Below are 24,207 nucleotides of genomic sequence, written 5' to 3'. Positions count from 1 at the left end.
GCTACTAGATACGGCATGGCACGTCGGGGTAAGTATATTTTTTTTTAAGCACAGGCCCGTATTCCAGGTAGTGTTTCCCTTATCTCTTGATGACTGCAAGTATACTTTATTCTGGAACGCGGATCGGGTCATGATTGATGGTGTGTGTGTGGTACTGTTCACTCCTCATACACGGTTTACACTTATTACTTGCAATGCAATTCATGTCTATTACAGGGGCGTGCATATCATATAGGCAATTAGGCAATGCCTACCTCGTTAAGAACATACCTACATAATATAATAGCACTAGTGTTAGAGTTGATTTCGTTTAATTTGGTTCCGTAATTTACTACCAAACAATTGAACACCCACTGATAAAATCTTTCCTTACGCTAGATACTAAATTCCTACGGTAGCCAGTCTCCAGATTGTATATTCGATATATAACTTCAATGTTTAGACCTCAAAGCCTAGCGCTGTCGGACTAAAGCGTAATTAGGACTAGTCAAATCTAGAGCGCCTACTTTGCTAGAGGTTTTCTAGCAAAGTATATATATAGGTAAACGTATCAAGAAACGGAATGAAATATTGTAAATATGGAATTTTAATTTGCCTCACGTATAATATGTACATTCAATATACAATAAATTGGATCACATTTAAATAAAACATAAATAACGTATAGACCACCCTGCACTGGTAAACTAAATGACGTATTTAGTAAATCTTATCTTATATATTTAAATGAGCAGTTCTTGTACATAAACATATATATATTATATTATATTTGCGAACAATTCTTGTGTTTATATATTATATTCTCAATCTTGAAAACGACTCCAACGATTTTCATAAAATTTAGTATACAGGAGATTTCGGGGGCGATAAATCGATCTACCTAGGTTTCAATTTTTAAAATAATAGTTTTTCCGTGTTTTAATGAAAAACAGCTATAATAACACACAAAGGTAAATTTCGCCACTATATAAAAGACTGTAATAGCTCAGATGGGACATTGGGTGATCCGGAAAGCAGAAGACCCCGGTTCGAATCCAGATGTCCTATTAGTTTTTTTTTAAGTTTTGTACCTTCTTAAGGCTCGGTCGTCCAGGTACTGATTAAAACGACAAATAGTAATGCCAAATACATTATAACTATTAAAATGTTTACGCATTGAAGCCTCTGTGTTATATCAAACCAGGTTCGACAAGAATTAACAGCTGTCCTGGAATAAGGATTGCCTCAACTTATAATAGAAGCCTTACCATAGTCAGCTCACCTTGTTTTTTACAAAACTGTCATAAATTTATTCCGGAACAGATATATTCTATCGAAACGTTTAGAATACCTAATACTATACAATAATAACAATTTAATTAATCAGACAACATAAACATAAAGTTTTTATTACATGTAAATAAAAAATAAATGAGTTATATATAAGTAGTTTTAATAAATTAGAACCAATTTAAAAGTATACTAATGATGGTATTATTTCGGTTCGGCAGTCAGTTAGCAGTTGTAACGGAAATTAATTATCTAAATTATTCCGAACAATTTTATATTTCAAAAATAAATTCCTCGCCAGCGGTATTAAAATTACTCAGCTAATTGTTTTATCATTCCATTGAAAAAATAGACAATAGGTATTCAAATATGTAATTGTTTTTGCGTTGTGAATCTTTATTAAATATATTTATTTTGTATCTAATATAATTATCAATCGCGTTCATCACAACACTGTTTTGAATTTAATATCAAAGTTTAACGGGCACTAGAGCCCTTTCGTACAATATGTTTGTAGGATTATTGGTAAGTACTAACTAGGTAAGTACTTTTAAAATATTCATGATAATTTTCCGGTTATATTTTTTGTAGCCACTATCAATATCACACCAAAACAACACATTTTTTTATGATGCGGGGTTTGGTATTCATTTACAAACATTCTTTTTATTTCAGCTGCCTACAAAAATATAGACGGCGGACATATATTATGTATACAATATTTACTAATTAATCCAAATTAATGTAAAATATATTGCTACAAGTGCTCAAAGTCTTGACCACATTTCATTTCTTTCCTCGGAATTCACTACTCGAAATTTTGGAAGCTGATAACAATACGTGGTTTGTATATCCACTCACCAGTGGGAGACTCCTTTGCACAGGATGCTGGCTAGATTATGGGTACCACAACGGCGCCTATTTCTGCCGTGAAGCAGTAATGTGTAAGCATTACTGTGTTTCGATCCGAAGGGCGCCGTTGCTTGTGAAATTACTGGGCAAATGAGACTTGACATCTTATGTCTCAAGGTGACGAGCGCAATTGTACTGCTGCTCAGAATATTTGGGTACTTCATGAATCCTGAGCAGCACTGCATTGTAATGGGCACGGCGTATCAATTACCATCAGCTGAACGTCCTGCTCGTCTCGACCCTTATTTTCATAAATAAAAAATATATACATGTGACGCCCGGTCAATGATCTCTAAATAACTCTGTAGGTGTCTATTTAAATATCTGCACCAAAAGAGAATTATTTAATAATTGTTCAAACTGTCGAAACATCTATCAATGTAAACGATGGAGATAAGGAGTGATATTTTGCCTGAATATACAATCGTAACGTGTGTCAGCAACGTATATAGCCGTAACGTATGTTGACTTAACACGATATCCGCTTATCTAGCGGAGCGTGGTGTCGCGATCCGAGGGCGGTGCACTGCCCTAGCTGATAAACGCCTCTTGTAAACACGATAGATAACCTATTCAATAGCCATTCTTCAGAACAATTATGTAACACAAGCTCCGACACGCGGCCCCCCTCGGATCGATGTGGCGGACTCTGTTAATATTAATTATTAATGGTTATTGTAATAATACCTATCATAAAAAGTGGTTAAAACAAAGAGTAAGTTGAAGATACAGTAAACAATAAAAAAGACGTGTGGCACTCGGGGACTGCCGCGGTAAAGCTATTGCATAGCATTTTTATCGACTTATAGAATTATAATTATTTATTCATTTTATTTATTATTTTTTTTTTGATAAAATTTATTTAAAAAAAAGCAAAAGTGAGTTAAATTTAACTTGCAAGATTTGATTACAGACAGACAAGGGGACAGGTGAAACTAAATAAAAATACTTGTCATAATAATAAAAATAATTAAAACGTGATAAAAATATCAAGATGTAGGCTCCAGGCTCGAACCTGGGATCTTCTGCACAAAAAGCATACGTGATAACCGCTGTTCCACGGCAACTGTAATGACCGTGCCGAAATATCTATATACATCTAGTAAGTGTTAGGTTATTTTCGTTACGGAATTTCTGGATTCGGTCTTCACGCTCAAGGCCCGCGATAGAAGCTATGCAATAACTTAAAATATCTTAACAGTTAAAATAATTAAAATATATAACCATTGCCATTTGGCCGTGTTACATGTCTTATAGTATCACTACTGAGTAATTGTTCAATAATTGAATGCAGCCGCACTGCACTTTACGCTACGCTCAATAGCATAACACGACAAATTTAAAGTGCAGCTGTATTATGTCAGCCCTGATTTATATCAACAAACTATGGACGCATTTGAAACAATAAATTTTTCAGTTCAACAAAAGGATTAATTCTTGTCAACGTACCAAAATATATCATCGCAATTTTTATTTAGAAGAAAGCGCGTCTTTATTTATATTTAAAGAAATGTTGGTAAAAACATATTTGATTTAATTCTGCATCAATTTATACAGATGTAATTAATAAAATATACCGTAGGTACCTATCTGCTTTGTAATTTTTTAATATTTTCAATGAACTGTGTCCATATTTAATAACATACGATAGTATACGAATACTATTTTACCCGATAGTATATAATACTACCTTGTTCATGGTTCAAAGACGAGTTCGTGGAACGAAACAAAGAAACAAATGCAGGAAGTTATTACTAGACTGATTATTATTACTATACAGTTATAAACAGTTTTTATATTAACAATTTAATGGGGTATAATTATTTAAAAAAAACTTATAATTTTATCTCATTCATTAATTCATTCTTTTCAATTCTTATTAGTACTTTCTAAAGATATTTAAATTATTTATACTAATTGTATACGGAACCACAAAATAAATCAGAACTCACTTCGAAACAGGACAGAATAACAGGACAAAATAAATACACAAAGCGAATCATGTTTGTTTTTAATTATACTATTCGGTAATAATATAACTTTTATCTGGGTAATAAATATAATTCATACAAATTAATTGTCCATTTTTTAAGATCATCTAACGTTATTGAATTAAGCTTCCTGTTAATATGAAGATTAAATGAAGAGTTTTCCATAATATTAGAATGTTTAAAGTTTTGAAGCTTTTACAGAGTTTCCGTTAGTAAGTCTGGTAGAGGTCGTCATCGCGCATGCGTCGACACCGCGGTCGCAACAGTTTGGATACTTCATTTGAAAGACTGTCTGGAGACTGAATTAAACAGCAATTCAATCAATGCAATCTACGTAAAGCAATATATTAGGGTACCTAATGCTCTTGAAACAATAAATTATGTTTAGCTGTGCAAGTTTTGTGGTTTTAAGTTGAATGAAAAGTTAAATATATTGTATTTCTAGTCGTAGAAATGTGAAGGCATAAAAAATCATACAAGGCAATTATTTTCTCAAAATTGATTCCTTTAGAATTATTTTTGATTTCATTTTTAAAATACTAGATGCTACTACCGCTTCAGAAACAAATGTCGCTCTGAGAGAGGAGAAGCGGCGCAAGAAACTCTTCCATCATTCCTTTTTTGCGCTCTTTTTTATAAAAATATGCAATACTGTACTGTCATTGCTATTGCTATAAAATAATCATAATCTAGTCCCAGCATGTCCGATCACTTAGATATTCACCTGTGACAACAGAGCCATTTTTTAATAAAACATTTAAATTTGTTTATAGAGAATGCCTGATCAGTGGCTGGGACGTTATTATAAAAACGTATACATTTACCCTTAAAGCTATTATGTATCTTATGAAGCCTACTAGAATTACTTACAAGAAATTTGTTTGCATAACAATAAGATTGTTCGCATAACACTTTATGATAATGAAAATCACTACTAACAGCAAAAGGGTGATATCGCCTTTTGCCAATGTAAGTGTTAGCCAGCAGAATCAAAGTTATACGTGAATGCTAGTGTCCTGAAATCCACACTGTCATGAAGACTCACCAGCCAAGTGCTAAATATCGACTGTGTATAGATAATCTATGTCTCCAGTAGGCAGGAGCGTCCCGGGTATTAGCGGAAGTGAACATCCTGTGTATAATTAACACAGTCACCGCGATCGAGGCTGGTGAATGCTCAAGCGTTCGCTAGGTGCCCGAGTACGTACCCCGTCTCTTGAAGCGCGTTACACGACACACCTAACGCAATTATAAATGTACAAAGTCAAAGTGAAATAAACTTTATTCAATTAGGCTTAAAATAAGCGCCCTATAAATCATCATAACTATAAATTATATTTCTTTTAAATTACTAAATCTACCATATTTTAGGAAAAAGTGAGCTCGTGGGAAGAACATACAAAAAACTCAACGGCCGCTCTTTTCAATCAATAGTGTATTTTACAATGGCTGAAATATGGAAAACAAATTAGTTTGTAAGGTATCCAATATATGAATCGTGTTTAATATATTCATCATTTTATTTCACTGTGCTGATGATGATCATATATATATGCGGCATCAGTAGTCCATAACAGTGTCGATATATAAGTCGATATATAAGTAAGATCCGCGATTGGATCGCACTTAGCCCGACCCCAGAGAATGGTTATATCAGTAGAGAAAACAAGTTAGTACTTATCTTGCAACCAGGGTTATTTTAAACCCTATAAAGCTTTTTTTTTACAGGAACAGAGTAGGTCTATTTGTGGAGGCTCATAAATGGCCGTTTCTTATTAACATTTACATTTAACTCTGGATTATTGCTGTCAGCCATATTTATATTTTTATTATAAATTAATTAATTAGCTGAGGTCTTTGAAGATCAAAAGTTAAGTACAGAAGTATAGGATGATGATTACTTCCTATAACCTTACGCAGCCAAATACATCTCCCATTACATATATGTACCTACATTCACAATAAGACAATTATATACATATTTACAACCTTTCACAGCAACAAATATTTTCCTTTATTTTTACAAGTTACTTAAAGCCCTTACAAAATATTTCATATCGAAGGATAAACATAAGATTGACATTGTTATAGGTAGGTATTGCCTAGTACCTACATCGCCAAATTAATTTCATCCACAATTGTAGAACGGCTGGGTCGGCGATCACATCAAATCAATGCGGCGGTGTCTGTCTGTTTGTCTATCTGGCCGCGTCGTGGTCGAGCTGTCGTGGCATGCGGGTCAGGGTTCAATGCCCCCCCACTATTACCCCCATGCTTCCAGATACCATCGCAAACATTAAACTAATCATTTTCTTCACATGCAAGGCCCTTCTAATACCAGCGGGTAATTTGTATGATGAGTTTTTTGTGCACGCCAGGCCATCGTGGTTTAGTGTGTAGCTATATTTATGCCATAAATATATATAGGTTTAGGTATAACAGTGATCAACTTAAAATGAATCGTGTACTTTTATGTTTACCAAAGAGCAGTAAATACTATGACCATGTACGGCCAATATATTTATAGCAATCTCCTGCACGTACATAAACATTATAATTTATACAGTAAAATAAGCGAAAAACATAATTTGAACACTAGAAATAACTACAAGCTTATAGTGCCCCCTACTAGGCTCTGTAAAATAAACAATTCTTTTGCATGCGATGGTATTAAATTTTTCAATAAATTACCAAAAAGTGTATCTGAATTATCAATAAATAAATTTAAATCTTTTATTAAACGCAGACTTATGTCGAAGGCTTATTACAGTATTGAAGATTACGTAAACGATATTACAATATGGAATTAAATAGTATTATAGTTGTTTTTTTTATGGATTTTATGGTTCAGCCTTGTATTGTTTCACTGGTTTGCATTATTTTAAAAAATATGTATATGGTTAAAATTTTGTGTAATTAATATATATGAATCTGAATTGTATTTTTTGTGATTGACTTTGACGAGCAATCTTTTGATTTTATGTCAATAAAATATTTTGACTTTGACTTTTGACTTTAGAATTTATTCGCTACACATGAAATGCTAAGTTATAATAAATACATGATCGGATTTGGTATTGCCGAAACATCGGACGCGGTCTGGTAGCGTACCATATTCGATGGTATCTCGCATTGTCCATCGCTCAAAATTATTACCGTCCGGACTGTATTGAGTACAACGCCGGACCACCGCTCACTGAACCATCCGGCCGTACCAAATCCGATCACTAGTTTAGGCTATTAGACAGTTATATATTATTTTCTATAGGTTTCCGCAAAGACACCGCTTCCGTGACTTCCGTGTAACATGGACAACCTAACACAAACATCCAAACAGTATCACAACAAGCAGTGGAGTTACATTAATGCAAAACTGGCATTCATCAGGATATACCACCAGTTATAGTCTGTCAGTGGGAGGCTTCTTTGCACAGGATGCCGGCTAGATTATGGATACCACAACGGCGCCTATTCCTATGGTCTGAAGGGCGCCGTAGCTAGTAAAATTACTGGGCAAATGAGACTTAACATCTTATGTCTCAAGGTGACGAGCGCAATTGTACTGTCGCGGCCGCTCAGAATATATGGGTTTTTCAAGCATCCGGAGCGGCACTGCATTGCAATTAGCAGGGCGTATGAATAACCATCAGCTGAACGACATGCTCGTCTCGTCCCGTATTTTCATTAAAAAACAAGTTATGATGAGACGGTTAATTAACCATAATATTATTAACGAGACCCTCTAATGAGAACATCCACATGCATTAACATAAAAAAAATTAAGTATCATTACACACAAAGCACTTAATCAAGATTAGATGATGTTATACTGAAAGTATACGTCCCCCACTCGTATTTAACATACTTGTCCACACTCGGTAAAACATAATATTTCAGAGTGTGAGAAGTGTTCAACGTTAATGTCAACGATAAATCAACATTTTATTTGGATCGATACGTTCCCAATAAGGCAGCTGCTCTTAATCACGACACACACTACACGACCGATGGCCCGACTTAAAACATAATAATATATTTGAGTCTGGACAAAGTTCTTAACCTGTCAATTGACAAATAATTTGACTGAATGTGGAAACACATTATAGTGTACCTACATTCAATTCTATTTGGTATTTTTATGGATTATTCTGACCCAGCAAACGTTGTATTGCCATCATAGTATCCTCATCAACTGTTGTTAATCTATCAACTATAGGTAGCTAAAATTAAGTTTGTTTTTTTCACTCCTGAGAAAGACAGATACAAAGATTCTAATTAGTTATTCATTTTAAACTATTCTCTAAACGGGGGACACATCAAAGGAATAACAACATTGTTGTTTTTTTTTTAAATTCCGAACATTTTCATATTTATTCACCTTATTATTCTCTGGACTTCCACAAATAATTCAAGACCAAAATTAGCTAAATCGGTCTAGCTGTTCTCGAGTTTTAGCAAGACTAACGAACAGCAATTCATTTATATATATATATATAGGTAAGAACAATGTTTGTAGTTAAATCATGGTGGCAGATTGATAAGATAAACCATACCATGTCAGTTATTTTAAGAAAAAACATAGCTTGCTATTACCGTTTTTAAGTCCAAATATCCATCAACACTCGCCATGTTATTACTAGTCGTGGTTGAGTGATACCGCGTTCGCTACATCCCACGCGGAACTAACTGTACTGCACCCACACTATCATGTAGGTACTGTAGTATAACTACACAAACACCGGCTCACATAATACAACAATCGTTTATGTCACTGACACACTGAACGCGCACTATTGTAGCGATGATGTAACCTGACCATTAAATAATTGAATACAGTGTGTGACGACACCCTAACATTAATTTGCAATTGAACTAAATTGACGTCCACTACTACTATGATACAAGTTATGTTGAATACAACAACATACTTTACGATATAACATGAATGAACGATTATATAATTTAACTTTGTATGCCTACGTTTATTAACAAAAACAAACAATCTATACTTAGTCAGGCCATAAATACTGCTACAATTAAAAATAAACAAAATATTACATTTGAATTTGGATTTGTCATTTTTATATGATTGTTCATTGAAATTTGTCTTATTGGCGCCAATACTCTAAACACCATGATAATTTTGAGTCCCCAAACAATCCGTACGATTGTCTGTGAAGAATTTTCCCATGGAAAGAGTGCGTACTTCTATTAATAACTGGCTTCAAAGTTTAAAGGAATGTTTTGCAGCCAATGTAGACCGCATCGAATAAGCTTTTTATATTTTAAATTGTTTTATATTTATGTATAAAACCAACACACTGTTAAAGTAAGAAATGTTATTAGCAATAGAAAACTTCTTTTATCTTTGCTTCAGTATTTATGGCAGGACCAGGTATATAAATAAAACGATAGTGGTTTTAATTCTTGCTCGCATCACGGAAAATCTACTGGAGAGATTTCAATAAAATCATCTAAGTTTTATTCCTTAGATATTTGGCTCTTATCAAATAATTATACGATTAATATATAAAATTATTAAAGTTTTAAGAAACAGCGATTTTTATAAGAACTACGTGCTCAGTCAAATGTGTACGCGGACGAAGTCGCGGGTATCAGCTAGTAAGTAATAAAAGTTTGGTGAGCTTAAGCATACTATACGAACAACACCATAGCTTGCAATGGTAATGTTGTCATCACATTTTTTCTATTAATCATAAACTGATTAAGTGATGGACATGTCAGCCTTAAGACTTAATTCAAACATTTCTTTGCAATCCGCAAAATAGTTGTTTAGCATTACGAATCTCGAGTAACATAAAGCAAAAATATGCAACTGAAAATTTTACCCCCGCAAGATCAGATTTAGTTAAATTGCACTATTCGGTTTAAAAAACTATTTCAAGTTCAAGCCAAACTAATGGCTGTATATAACACTTATTTTCTTACATTGATTAAAAAAATAATAACAAACATTAGCATTAGGTGACGCCACAAGTAGAGTCAACATCAAGAAACAATTTCGCTAAATCACATATAAGCCAAGCTAGACCATCATGATTGTGTTTAGATTTCGATACATTAATTTAATTAAAAAACAAATACGTCATTTATAAATCGAAGATCAATAAGAAGACACATGTCTTTTTCGCAAACTTAGACAACACAAAAAATTAAAACACATACAAAACATATATATCCCATTCACTTCCGAAGTTTGGAAACAAAAAAGGTAACGCAACATCAGTATTAAGCGCAGCAAAAAATATTACCAAAGCAATATCACCGATCAGAGATAAAACCGGTCCACCATATAACCGGTTTCATGCACGTAAATGTACAAATATAAAACGCTGAAGATTATATTGTCCAATAAACGAGCACTTTTTGTTTTGTACGAGAGATGCATACAAAATACGGGACGTAGAGTTTCTAAAGGCAGTACGGAAAAAACAAAGCCTGACGCAGAGTTGGGGCTGTGTGAGTGTAATACTGAATAATATACGAACATACACACACACATAATAATTATCTTTTACCGAACTATTGTTAGAATGGATACGTATTCGATACAAATAGGGATCTATCCGGTTTAATTGTAATCTCTTGCAAAAACGTTACATCAATTTTAAAAGAAATCTTAATTAACTTAAAGGCCATTATTTATTATTACATCCACGTGTAATTAGGAACAATAAATTAAATTTAAACAGAAGACTTAATTAATTCTACCTATTAATACAATCAAGAACAGGAAACAAGATAATAAAGTCATAATAAAATTTGTATAGTAGCTGGCAAGCCAACAAGCAGCATAGGTGTTACGACAGGGCCGCGCGACAGAGCGATATCTCACACACTGCGATAAATAATTAATAATGTAGATGTTACATCATTATATTAGCTTCCTATCGCCCGCGCTATTGAGTATTCAACCAAACAGAGATGTAGTGTAGTCGCATGAATCACGCATTACTTATAATATATTATACGCAATACTTACAGATATTACATATTATTATGTGAGTAAATTACACATGAAGGCAAGTGACTCAATTTTTTAGACCTCTGGTATCGAAGGTATTGGTATGACCTGGCTTTCCATAAGACAAGCCGATTTGCGTTTGCCTTTTTAATATAAACTGTCACCCATAGCCAAAAATGCCAGCCTTATGTACATTATGTACACTAGGTACTTATTAAACAGGAAATTCGGTAAGAAATTTAAATCTATTTTATGAACCCTTTTAGAGGCCTTCGTCTAAGAATTCGCCATCTTGGATTTAATTATGCAATGTCATAGCGGCAATAGTTATATTTCCAGTGTAGTATCTACTATTTCAATTAATGAGATATACAATCTGCTGACAGACACACGGTAAGAGTTCCCGCGTTGGTTACCCTTTGGTCACGGAACCTTTAGGAACAAGTCTATGAACACATCCATAAATAATGCAACGCTGAATTAGTGCATGTAAAGTTCCAACATAGAACATTCCATTCCAAGGCAACGCTCCTGTGATTCCTCTGGTGTTGCAAGATAATGTGGGCGGCGGTGATCACTAACACCAGGTGACCCGTACGCTCGTTTATCCTCCTTTTACCATAAAAAAAATAGAGGGAATTCATAACTATTGCGTCACGGATTAGGTTTTGTAAGTTGCTACACTGGAACTCATTTAGCAAGACACCTAGATTATTATAATCTCATTTATCAGACGGAAACCGGCTTCTTATGCCACCTCTGGTTGGTTGAATACTCTACAATAGCTGATGATGTGATGATTCATTGGGCCAGCAGCTCAGTAGTTCACACTCCACAGCCGACACGAAATCGGCGGTTGACATTGAAACATCGTGCCGCCGTAACAGTTCGTTGACATTGTCGAGCGCGTAATGATCGACGATAACATCTGTTCTACATTGTAATATTTTCGCGAACCTCGGACCGAACTATTATAAACTCTCTCGTTCTAGTACACTAATAATATACATCTATGAGGATGGCCTTTACAATGTCCTCGACTTAAAATTATCATCTGCGTCAACATGATTATTTTAACAATAACAATATTATAATTGACATTCGTTAATGAAGTTATTTTTAAAGTGAAAACTACTGTGCACTTATTTGGTTAGTATTGAATGAGACCCAGTTAAAGAGTCATATCACAAAATTTCAAAATATATATTTATTAAACTCACATATTTATATCTAAGATGTATTTTTTTTACCATTAACATACGCATGACGTATCTATGATAATTTCTTTTAAAATTCTAGTCATCATTATATTAAGAAAACGATTTTTGTTCATAGAAATGAGACAAACGAGTATTCGAGTCATCTGATGTTAGGAACTTACATTTACCTATACAACTGAATTTATTTTTATTAGGTACTATTTATTGTAGGTACAATTTCGGTAGGTACAAAAAAATTCAGATTTTAGATTTTTATTCTAAATTTAAAAACATCTGTATATTTACAAAAAAAAACAGGCTAACTTTAATGTTAAATTATTTCGTTCATTTATCATTTTTTACATACCAATATATTACCTTTATTTTTTTTTCTAAATGCACGCTCTAGCGTTATGTAAAATAACACAGAAAACGAGACATCCTGTACGCAGTTAGCAAATTGAACGCAATAGTCTCAAGAGCCTTCATAACATACAATATATTATTATACAATTAGTCACAGATGGAGCAGTAAATAAGGCATGTGTAAGGAATATATAAATAAATTCAATTAAAATGAAACATTTTTTATGTACTGCAAGGTGCCTGCGAGCACCTGCCGCCGATGCAGAGTCAAGTGACATTTGTGTATCTAGGTGTGACAATAGGACAAATGTACCACTTATAGCCTAAACACATGGTCGGATTTGGTACTGCCGGACCATAGACGGTCCGGTGTGCGTGGGTGGACGCCTCGCACCAATTGGTCCGCCGTACTCAGTCGGGTCGGTAGTAATAATGATTTTGTGCGATGGACAATGCGACATACCGTCGAATATAGTGCGGTACCAGACCGCACCCGATGAATCGGCCGGACCAAATCCGACCATGTGAAATTCAATTAAAATGAAACATTTTTTATGTACTGCAAGGTGCCTGCGAGCACCTGCCGCCGATGCAGAGTCAAGTGACATTTGTGTATCTAGGTGTGACAATAGGACAAATGTACCACTTATAGCCTAAACACATGGTCGGATTTGGTACTGCCGGACCATAGACGGTCCGGTGTGCGTGGGTGGACGCCTCGCACCAATTGGTCCGCCGTACTCAGTCGGGTCGGTAGTAATAATGATTTTGTGCGATGGACAATGCGACATACCGTCGAATATAGTGCGGTACCAGACCGCACCCGATGAATCGGCCGGACCAAATCCGACCATGTGTTAGGGTATTAGGTCCGCTCAACGTTTCAGGGTAATTTTAATTTTTTTTTATGGAATAGGAGGACAAACGAGCGTACGGGTCACCTGTTGTTAAGTAATCACCGCGGACCACAATCTCTTGCAACACCAGAGGAATCACAGGAGCGTTGCCGACCTTTAAGGAAGGTGCACGCTCTCGAATAGCTCGAGTGAGCCTCTAACGCACAGTAACCATGTGATAGTTTACCTTGCACCATCAACACCACTACTACACCTTGTAAATGTTTATTTTTATTGTAAAAGGTGAGAGTATAGACGAGCTTTACAAGAGAAAATTCACTTTAACGTTAACATGGTGGGTAAAAAATCGAAACACATGTTAAAGCGTAATAATATAACGTTAATAACGTTAAATTATCAGGAAGAACAGAAAATAATGGGATGCGTGACAACAAAATAAAATGCTCAGAACACACAGAGCACTTTTCACTTAAAAAATATGCTTTTAAGGTTAGATAGTTAATCCGTTAACTTCAGGTATATCTATAGAACTAAAATAGCTAAGTCCGAGTTAACAATTTCTACATTCATTTATAAAAAAACTGATATTGCTTGCAGTCGGGCCTTGAATAATTTATATCATTGGAAAAACATACAACATTAGTGTTGGGGTCTTCTTTTAAGCATGAAATGCCTGCAGTAGCCCATAGCAAAAAAAAAGATACTTACATAACATATGTATAAGCAAGTACATAAAAAAGTATTATAAAATAAAAGTAACGATCGACAAAAGTTGATTCGTATGAGTATCGTATAAAACTGTGAGCGTGTGTGGTGCAGGTGTGTATGTATCACTTGTGTTTGTGTGTTCGTATACAACAACACTATATTTAACGTTTTACTTAAGTTCTATAAGGTTTTCTGTATCCTCGTAATTATTATTATATAGTATATGTAATTATCTTATAATTATAATATACTGGCTGACCCGACAGACGTTGTTCTGTACATAATAAATAAAGTATGGTTTCTATAATTATTATGTATAGACCGTCATTGCTCCCTGTTGTCAACTATAATTAAATTGTTTCACAGCAGAACTGTCAAACTGTGCGTCAATAAATTCTCTTAAAGAAAATATGTCCATACAAAACAAATTTTGGAAATAAAAACAATTATGGGTCCAAAATCGAAATAAAAACTATCCTATCTCTCAAGTTGGACCAAACTGCACTCCATTAAGTAATCCCCATTTAAATCCGTTTATTAGTTTAGGAGTTCATCGCGGACAAACAACGTGTCAAGTAATTTATATATATTAAGAAGATTATATATTCATCCAGTTATTATTTTCTTGCATTCATAATTTGATTTCGTATATACATAATATAGATATTATTGAATTTATTTTTTTATTAATAAGTCAAGCCGCGCGTTATACATACATTATACTGTATACTTGCAAACGTACTTTTAGTTTTGAGGGACTTTAGCAACAACATATTTCATTCGCTTTCATCAAATTATAGCTTATGTCTATGAATTTCGATTGTCTTTTCTCTGTATGTTCTCTTGTATTTTCGGTTTACAGTACAGTGTGTTCTGAAGAAACTTACTCCCAATTTGGATATTTTCCTAACGTCACAAGTGTCACAAGCTTTTAATTTTCATATAAAGATATCACGGGTACCTTACATTGAGCGTACAATCTATCGAAACGCCGGCAATATGTCTTATTCGTTTAGTCTATTGAAATAACTCAATTTGTCCTATTAATAAACGTAAATAGATAAATAAGATTGCTCCATTCCTGTGCCTATCTACAGTCTACAGCCCTATCTCTTTTCACTCATAAATCTGTTCTCTTTGGTACACAATTTCTACGCACTGAGATATAATAATATAATACAATCAGCCTTTGTGACTAAAACTCTACCAGTCATAATTATCAACATTTATCGTCTCAATTTTTAAAGATGGTGAGTTTTTGTCTGCCTCTGCGATGGGGCGAAACCCTCTGCTCGGCGAACGACTACAGCAGGGTTGCCTACCCTTATCACAGGGGTGTCATGTAGGTATTATTAATAATAATAATAATTAGATTCGCAGCTCACTTGCGGTGTGTCACCAATTTCGTGTTTGTTTATAAGCAACAAGACAATCAAATTTATCTTTGAGATCAAATAAAAGTCATGTCTTCTAACGACGCTTTCTACGAGACATTTAACACCGATCACATCCAACTAGACGAATAATTAAAAATTTGATTATACGTGAGTATCAATAAATTATTATATGTTCAAATAATCTACACGAATGTTAGATATTTTTCCTTGTTAGAACCCGCTTATCTCCGAATCTTCAACTCCATTATCATACCGTGAAATAATTATTTTTGTACATAACAACCACATTCATGAGCTCTTTGCTAGCCTGTATAATATAATTCTAAAAAAAACGCTTGCGATCTACATCATCCCCGTGAGCTGGCGTTAATAGTGAGTGTAATATTATATGTACGTAATTAAAATGTTTTACTACAATATTGATGATTAGTAGAAGTATAAGTTTTTTAATTTAAAAAACATGAATTTAAGGTATATGATTGTCGATTATTACCTACATGTTATAGGAATGCATACTCTAACCATAATTACATAGAAAAGATTTGTATTTCTATTGCAAAAAACATTTATTACTTTAGGTATCCGTTAGTATATAATATACATGAATATAATAAATAGGCTTAAAACACTCAAAATGCCAATTAGGTATCAGTTTTAGGGCGTTTAGAGCATGCCATATTCTATAAACTGACTATAAACCATTATCAGGTATAGTCTACATGACAGCCAGTCTTCCGTGCTGATGAAGTCAGAAACGGTCGTTTCCAAGTTTGGAGTTAAAAAGAGGCCAAACCGCATTCTCAAAAATCCTATCCTCGATACACATGTCGTGCCGATATTTTATATTTTGTTACTTTTTCACAAGAATACGGTTCATTCACTCCAAACACCAAACCATCGCTGAATTAGGATAATACACTGCAGACTAATTGGAAGATTCTTCAGAGGTTTAATTATCTATAGTACTCGGCCATTCTACTTCTCGACATATTCATAATTCTATAAGTATATTCGTTCGTTAATAAACAAATAACTTGGACTGAAGGTATTCAAGTAAAAATTTTCAGGGAAATATATTTGCCAAATTATTATTTTTTCTCTATTTATTGGACGATTTTGCCGACTTGCTATTTGTTGAAAGTTCTCGCGCTTAGGTCTCGCCTATACTGTTTAAATATATTTTGAATATGCCCTTAATTAACAATAAATAACTGTTCACATACCAACGTACGGACTAGCTATTTCAATGAAATCACTACACAATAAAATTTGATGCATACCTATCTGTTGTTCGATTTGAACAGTGAGTGGCAGTTCAGACTTGGTCAATTAGGTATACTGTTTATGATATAATATAGCTAATAGGAACTGTAAGGTACTTTCTGTTAAAATTTTAAATCGCAAAATGCTTGCCACTCAGTGATATGTAGGTATCCACATATCTACCGTAAACCAGTGGATACTTTAAAAGTAATTTAACATAACACTAATTTAGCAAATGCAGTTTCCTAATAAATATTAAAAAGAATATCTTCCTTCGATTTGATTGGAAATCATGATAGAGTCATATTTTCCTCGTTTTCATTTAACACGTCTTTTATTTTATTTTAGCGGTACACAGATATGTACAAAAAATGTTCATATTAAAATACTTAATAAGGTAAGGTGAGTGTTCACAAAATAACGATGTAAATAATTTAAATGGATTGAACTTCCCAAGTCAATCGACAAGGTAACATTTTATTATTTTAACAAACGTGTACAAAAATCGAAGATAAAAATATGCATTAAAAAGCACACAATAGGTCCCCCAGTCCCAACCGAACAGCGACATTAACTGCAAAAAACGTTCACAGCCTGCTCGGGGTGACTGGGACTTTTTGTGTTACTTTGAATTTATCTAAGAGACTGGCAAAGTTTATAGGGAAACTGACGGCTCCGTAGATATCGTGTTCACCGCAGCCGACAGAGGCATGGCTCGGCGCTCTTAGTAAAGGCATAAAGCACTTAAATTTCGAGATATCTAGTAGTGATTCACCTTTGTTGATGTAACATAGCTTGTCATATCCCGTCGTGGCCGAGCGGTCGAGGTGGCGGTCACCTCCGCGACGGTCCGACACTGCACATCCTCGTCATGGCACACACACGATCGATCACACTGCACACTAGTTAGGCACCCACCACACGGACACACGGTAACTCGGCGCGGTCCACACGACTGACGTGCGCTATGAACTATAAACGCCGATGCATTGGCGGCACTGCGCCGCGCTCCCGGCCGCGCAACAGCTGACAGGAGGCGCAGTCCCCCCTCGCCCCGCCCCCCTCGCGCGCGCAGCCGGTGCGTGCGCCGCGCCACGGCCCCCCTCCCCTCCCCCCCGCCGCGTGCCCCCTCTAATCCATTATTTACGGCAGGGCAACCGGTTTCAGGCGCGTTCGTTGTGCCCGAGCTTGTCGCTTCACGATGCGATCGTTCAAATTTAATGCCCTTCCTATGTCCGGCCTTCTAATGCGATAAGATTACGGTCCACGAGCTTTGGCCAGCACCATGCTCGACTAGAAACTCCAACCGACACGTTAATTGGATATACCAAAACGACAGAAATAGGACATGTCCGATATTAGTATTTAACTGGCACAGACAGTCATGCATTCGCTAAAGGCACTAAAAATGGTCATAACCCAAGTAAAATATTCTGCAGCAAGCCACAAATGTTAGAGTCGTGGCAGTAAATCAAGCAACACGCCATAAAAACGCTGTAAAAATAGAATTGGATAAAGAATACCGTCCGTCTTGAAACTTTTACTCGCACTTAGTAATACGACTGTTAATCTGAAGATATAACCGCGGTGTACCTACCGTCGCATACGATATAAACTTTCACAAACGACCCCCCACATGCGCCAGCTTTATCGTAGCATCAATCTGATTTCTGTGAAAACTACTTAAATTTAATAGTTAATATGTATACCTCATTCTAAGAACGTATGTAAGTATCCAACAAATGGTTCGTCGAAAGAAATCCGAATATTCTTAAAGCTACGTAAATTATGTTTTTGTCCCACGCATTCGTTCACGTAAATTTTATCTATTTAATATCCCTTCTGATTCTTTTGCCGTATATTAATTCGTTCAGTATAACCCCATAAAGTGTTTAAGCTTTAGATTGATAAGCCAATCAGATAACGGTTAAATTATACACATTTAAAGAAACTGCAATCAATCAAAATATGATTGATATCAACCACACCATTCAGTGAACTCCGCGTTGGCAAATTAGTACTTCTATAATATTAATTTTACACTTATCGCTAATTGCCTCGGTGATGACAGCAATAAAATCAACGCGGGGAGATTGTAAGTTAATATCGTATATAGAGCACGCAGCCGCCAGAAATACTCATCAGCCCTGAACGACCACCACGATGATCGCTACCGTGCAGTAGGTATCATATTATTCATGCCCTAATATCTTAAGACATTGTTTCAATGTACGCACTCAAGCGTTCCACACCGCGTGGTGGCTTCATACTTAGTTGATATTTCATTACATTATTCTCAGTAAGGTTGGCCCTCAGATAGAATCCACTTTCGGCGGAGTGCCATAGAAATAACGTAGTTCGCGGAACTTTGTTACCTGTGTTGAGGCAACGCTTGCCAAGGTGAACGCTCGGGCCAAGGACGAAACGGCTGCGGGGGGAGGGGTAAGCCCGTGCCCTCCCGCCCCGCTATCTTCATCCCGGTTCGAAGTAAAAAAAACACTGAACCTTCGAGCGGTGCAGGCCAGCAAAAAAGGGCCGACGACGGAACAAATAGAAAACGTTTGCTTTGAAAAAAAAAACAAATAAGAAGTCTCGTATAACAGAACTAGTTGGCGGGATTTGACGTTAACGGTTGAAGAGTTCGATTTTTATTTCTGGATCTCGAAGTCGTGTCAGCTGTTTTCATATAGTTAAATCCAAATTTCCAGTAAACCAATAAACATACACTACGTAAGGTTTATTAGTCTCTTGTTACGAATGAGTCGGAGTGCAACGATCTAAAATGAATCATAATATAGGTACCTAATTGCTCATTTTTGATGAAACGGTGGTCCACGGAAGGGCTAACTTGTTTACTAATCGACAAAGATTTAGATCACATTATACTATTCTGGCAGATATAGACGCAGAAATCTAAACACCGCGAAAAAAAAATCCTTTATCTAAGCAATTTTATTGGTAAGAAAAAAAGACACGACATCGTCAGCATCTCACCTGCACCTACGCAGACATCTCACGTAGGTACTTGGACAACATTCTTATGATGTAAGAATCAAGTACAAAAACCACAATAACGGAAGAGTTTTAAAACCGGCTGCGACGACACAGACCAATAGTAATCCTATTTTATGATATTCACGGATGCGACAATAATATTAAGATGGTGTTATTGCAAACTTGTTACAAATAATCAATTTAGGCCCGGAAAAATTCATCAAACTATGACAACACGACACACCTGAAAATTCTCAACATTACTTTTGTGCCTGTTATTCCTTATTTATATATTGTATAATCAATTATAATAATACTCATTCGGATGATGATAATAATTAATATAAGCAATAAAGAGAACATAATATTTAAATAGAATCTTAAATTTGTAGGTATATCAATGGACGGTCGTAATGTACCTGGGCATCGAGTACCAACATGGTAGATACATTGTACATAATTTAATATAATGTATTAGTTCGTTCACAAATAGATTCATAGTGGTTAATTCCGACACTTCTCCCACAAGTGCTCACGAAGCAGGCGGGAAAGAGACAGGAGAGATACAGTTAAGCAGGAACTCTATTTATATGCAAATACAGAGGACACCTGTTTGCGTATTCTGGCCGAGGCTTCGCCGCTGCCGGCTACAGAGTCTCCGGTATCCTCGTGATTATGGCACGCTAGGTAAGCGCGGCGTGGGTACAATTAAATTGTCCACATCAAAGTATGATAACTCGGCCTCTAACTTTGTTTTCTCGGAAGCGAATCCCAACAAATCCTTTGCGCACGTAATTCTTTGTTCTCTGTTTAACCTTTCCGGCTCGGACACATGATTCATTATGTAAAGTTATTTCATTCCTTTTGTTAACACCCCGTGCCCAATATGATGCGTATTTAATATTATTTTGAATTGCAAATCGAATGGAAATATACTAACAAAGCTTTATAATGATCACTTGTTCAATGCAGCGTGACAAGGGCTTCATATAACCCAACAATATTTACATTTTTTAAGACGTTACATACTTTCTGTTCGTTTTTTACATGCAAAGGATGCCAGCAAGTTGTAAAACCAAACGACGCCTTTCACTGCCATCAAGCAATAGCGTGCAAGCAATATTTGTTTATAGATTTGAAGGTCAATGAAAATTAACATCTTATATTTCAAGATGAAGAGCGCTATCGCGGGTCTGCTTAGGGTTAGATTTTTTTTGCGACGATATCTTTGCGACAACGCATTATACTGGGCAGGGCGTACCTATCATCTACAATCACCAAGTCAACTTAGTGCTGGTCACGTAAATACTTATTATAAACCTTACCTAGTATAGGTAATTTGACTGGGGTAAAATAAAAACTATGACCTATTAAGTTCAAAAAAGGACCGTGAAGTTATAATTAAGTTTGCAAGATTCGGCTTCGTTTTGTCTATTTCTACTGTTAGTAGTATTTCTACTGAAATTAGGTAATAACATCTCATTGGCTGATCATCAACTGGCATCGATCGCTATTATTACATAATGACTATTGTCAATATAAATATTCTTAATTCAAATAGATTCCATTATTTATTCTAACCAACACTTTCCAATACATCAAGTGAAGCCAGCAGCATTAATTAACAAATGTGGACGATTAATTCCTGTAATCAAACAATACATGGTGCATTACCACTTGCAGTTGTGTCCATTCCCATTGCTGTCATACACTCGGCCACAGTTCTCCCTTCACGGACGCAGTGGAAAGAATTAGTGCGGGGTTGACGTCTCCCTTCATTTATCATACTCGGAGCACCTCGCAGCCGGCCATGCGACTCTCAAGTGCATTTCTATGTATTTGTTGAAACACAATGTATCATCATATATATCTAGTTATCTACTTATATGTATAACACGTTTACCTTCATTTGTAGCGTTCCGATAGCTAATACTTAATTTCCTGTCGGAGTGGAAAATATCATGTGTTACAATTCAACGATAGTTCTATGTTCTGTTATATAGGTAACAAACATAATGTGATACAGATTACATTCTTTGCATTATAATCACAGTTAATCTGTTTTAGAAAGAGATTTGTTTTGTAAAGGAGTTTAATATGACCTACCAACTTTTAGTCTTTTTTTTAATGAAAATAAGGGACAAGACGAGCAGGACGTCCAGCTAATGGTAATTGATACGCCCTGCCCATGACAATGCAGTGCCGCTCAGGATTCTTGAAAAACCCCAAAAATTCTGAGCGACACTACAACTGCGCTCGTCACCTTGAGACATAAGATGTTAAGTCTCGTTTGCCCAGTAATTTCACTAGCTACGGCGCCCTTCAGACCGAAACACAGTAATGCTTACACATTACTGCTTCACGGTAGAAATAGGCGCCGTTGTGGTACCCAAAATCTAGCCGGCATCATATGCAAAGGAGCCTCCCACTGGTAGTCTGTGACTGATGAAAAATGGGGCTCACTTGATGCCAAGTGATCGAACTTGCCTATTACACCAATTTCTGTACAGTTTACGATAAACAACTCAAGCTGTGAAAAATGCATCAATTATCGGATCGACCCACTATCCCGTTCGTTAGTTAATAAAAAAATCAAATATATCTGAAAATATTTCAACTTAAAAAATTACAGATGTCACCAAAACCATGATCGATACCCAAGAATGTGTCATCAATCATATTATTTGCGAACTTGTGCAGTAAGTCTATACGTAATCGAATAACCAGTGTCTTTCAAGTCAATTCTATTCTTCCTATTTTGACTTTTGTGGAAGGGGTGCCACAATTCAGCCAATGTCGCGTTTAAGAACACCACCAAGCTTAGAGTATGTATTTGATCCTTTAAAGTCATGTTATCTTGACATATTAGCATATAAATTGTCAAAATATGACAGTACTCGCAATATTGGTGTCTCTCTCCATAAAAATTAGAACGAAGAAAAATTGTAGTAGGATTACGATATTAAGATACTATATATAGATATCAGTTCTGTCTTTATAAACTCTTGCCACACAACACACAACATTTATTTATTTATGAAATAAATAAATTATTTAAGAAAATAAATAAACATTAACAGTATTTATTCAAAAATAAACGAAAATTATAAAATAGAAATAATAATTTAATTAAAATACTATTTTACAACATCAGAGTTTACGTAAGTATATATTTATTCACATCTTATTACTGCATTCTCTGGTACTGCCAGAGAATGCAGTATGTATATGGAATGGAACAGATGTTTTTAAAGTGAATAAATACATCTTCAGGCTCGCTGACCCTAACGGGGTAAACTGGGCTCGAGTGGACTGAGAGAGTTTCTATCGTTGGCCAGTTGTACTTCGTTTTATTAACCTCTCCTTGATAAAGTTTTCCCTTCTAACTTCTCGTCGAGCACGTAGGTAGCGTTTCTTTTATTGTTAGTACTTCAGGTATTCGCGGGCTATTCCCCAACTGTACGTTTACTGTGCGCCTATTTTGAGTGAAACCGGCACTGGTTATAAACCAAGGCTTGCTAACTGCTTAAAGTCTTTAAAACTTTTTACTCGGGTTTGTTCTAATCTATAACAACTATTTGACGTTTTTTGTTTTTAAATTTCATAAAGGTTTTGTTAAAAAAATAATTTCACACACAACCTCTAATGTCTTCGCAGGTCCTCACGATATTATCCTAAAACGTAACAGCTTCAGGTAAACGTACATATTAATTCGAAAATGGAAACCACATTGGACGTGGTGGGTATCGATCCAGCGCCTCCCGCATGACAGACAACGGTCCTAGTATATACGCACCCAATATACCATCAACTCTATGTCAGTAGGTTATTTATCACAATTTCAAATTGTCAACTTTGGTTTTATTCCTAACTATATGAAACATAATCACGCGTGTGACCTGTTTCTCGGACAGGTAGGCAGATATAACGAAGCCCTTATGGACTCACATCAATCTTATCAAACTATCTTATTTTCGTCATCTTTTCAAGAGATACAATAATACATTCGTCAAAACCGTCACTTCTGCTCATTCCTACAGACATTCGTTGTACATGGTCTTATTAGTGCAGTCCTCTAAAATGTCGTCCATGACTAAATTATGATTATTTTATAGCAATGGCAATAACAGTAAAATATTGTATATTTTATTAAAAAGAGCGCAAAGAAAGAATGCTGGGAGAGTTTCTTGCGCCGCTTCTTCTCTCTCAGAGCGCCATTTGTTTCCGAAGCGGTAGTAGTATCTAATATATTAGAAATGACATCAA

General features: G+C 35.5%; 1 protein-coding gene across 2 annotated transcripts in view; it reads right to left on the bottom strand.

The window, feature by feature from the left end:
• LOC126976996 (zinc finger protein jing homolog) overlaps window positions 1–24,207 on the bottom strand; it is a 193,770-nt gene that overhangs the window by 30,023 nt on the left and 139,540 nt on the right. The window contains exon 1 of one of the 2 annotated variants that reach the window (XM_050825626.1): window positions 17,723–17,957. The exons of the other annotated variant lie outside the window; for it this stretch is intronic. Within the exon in view, the coding sequence (XP_050681583.1) occupies window positions 17,723–17,739 (17 nt within the window). The 5' untranslated portion in view covers window positions 17,740–17,957. Of the gene's footprint in view, window positions 1–17,722; window positions 17,958–24,207 lie in introns of those variants that run through there. 2 annotated transcript variants of the gene reach the window in all.

This window comes from Leptidea sinapis, chromosome 43 (genome assembly GCF_905404315.1).
Source record: "Leptidea sinapis chromosome 43, ilLepSina1.1, whole genome shotgun sequence".
Classification (NCBI taxonomy): Eukaryota; Metazoa; Arthropoda; class Insecta; order Lepidoptera; family Pieridae; genus Leptidea; species Leptidea sinapis.
This window is presented reverse-complemented; position numbering and strand designations above follow the sequence as displayed.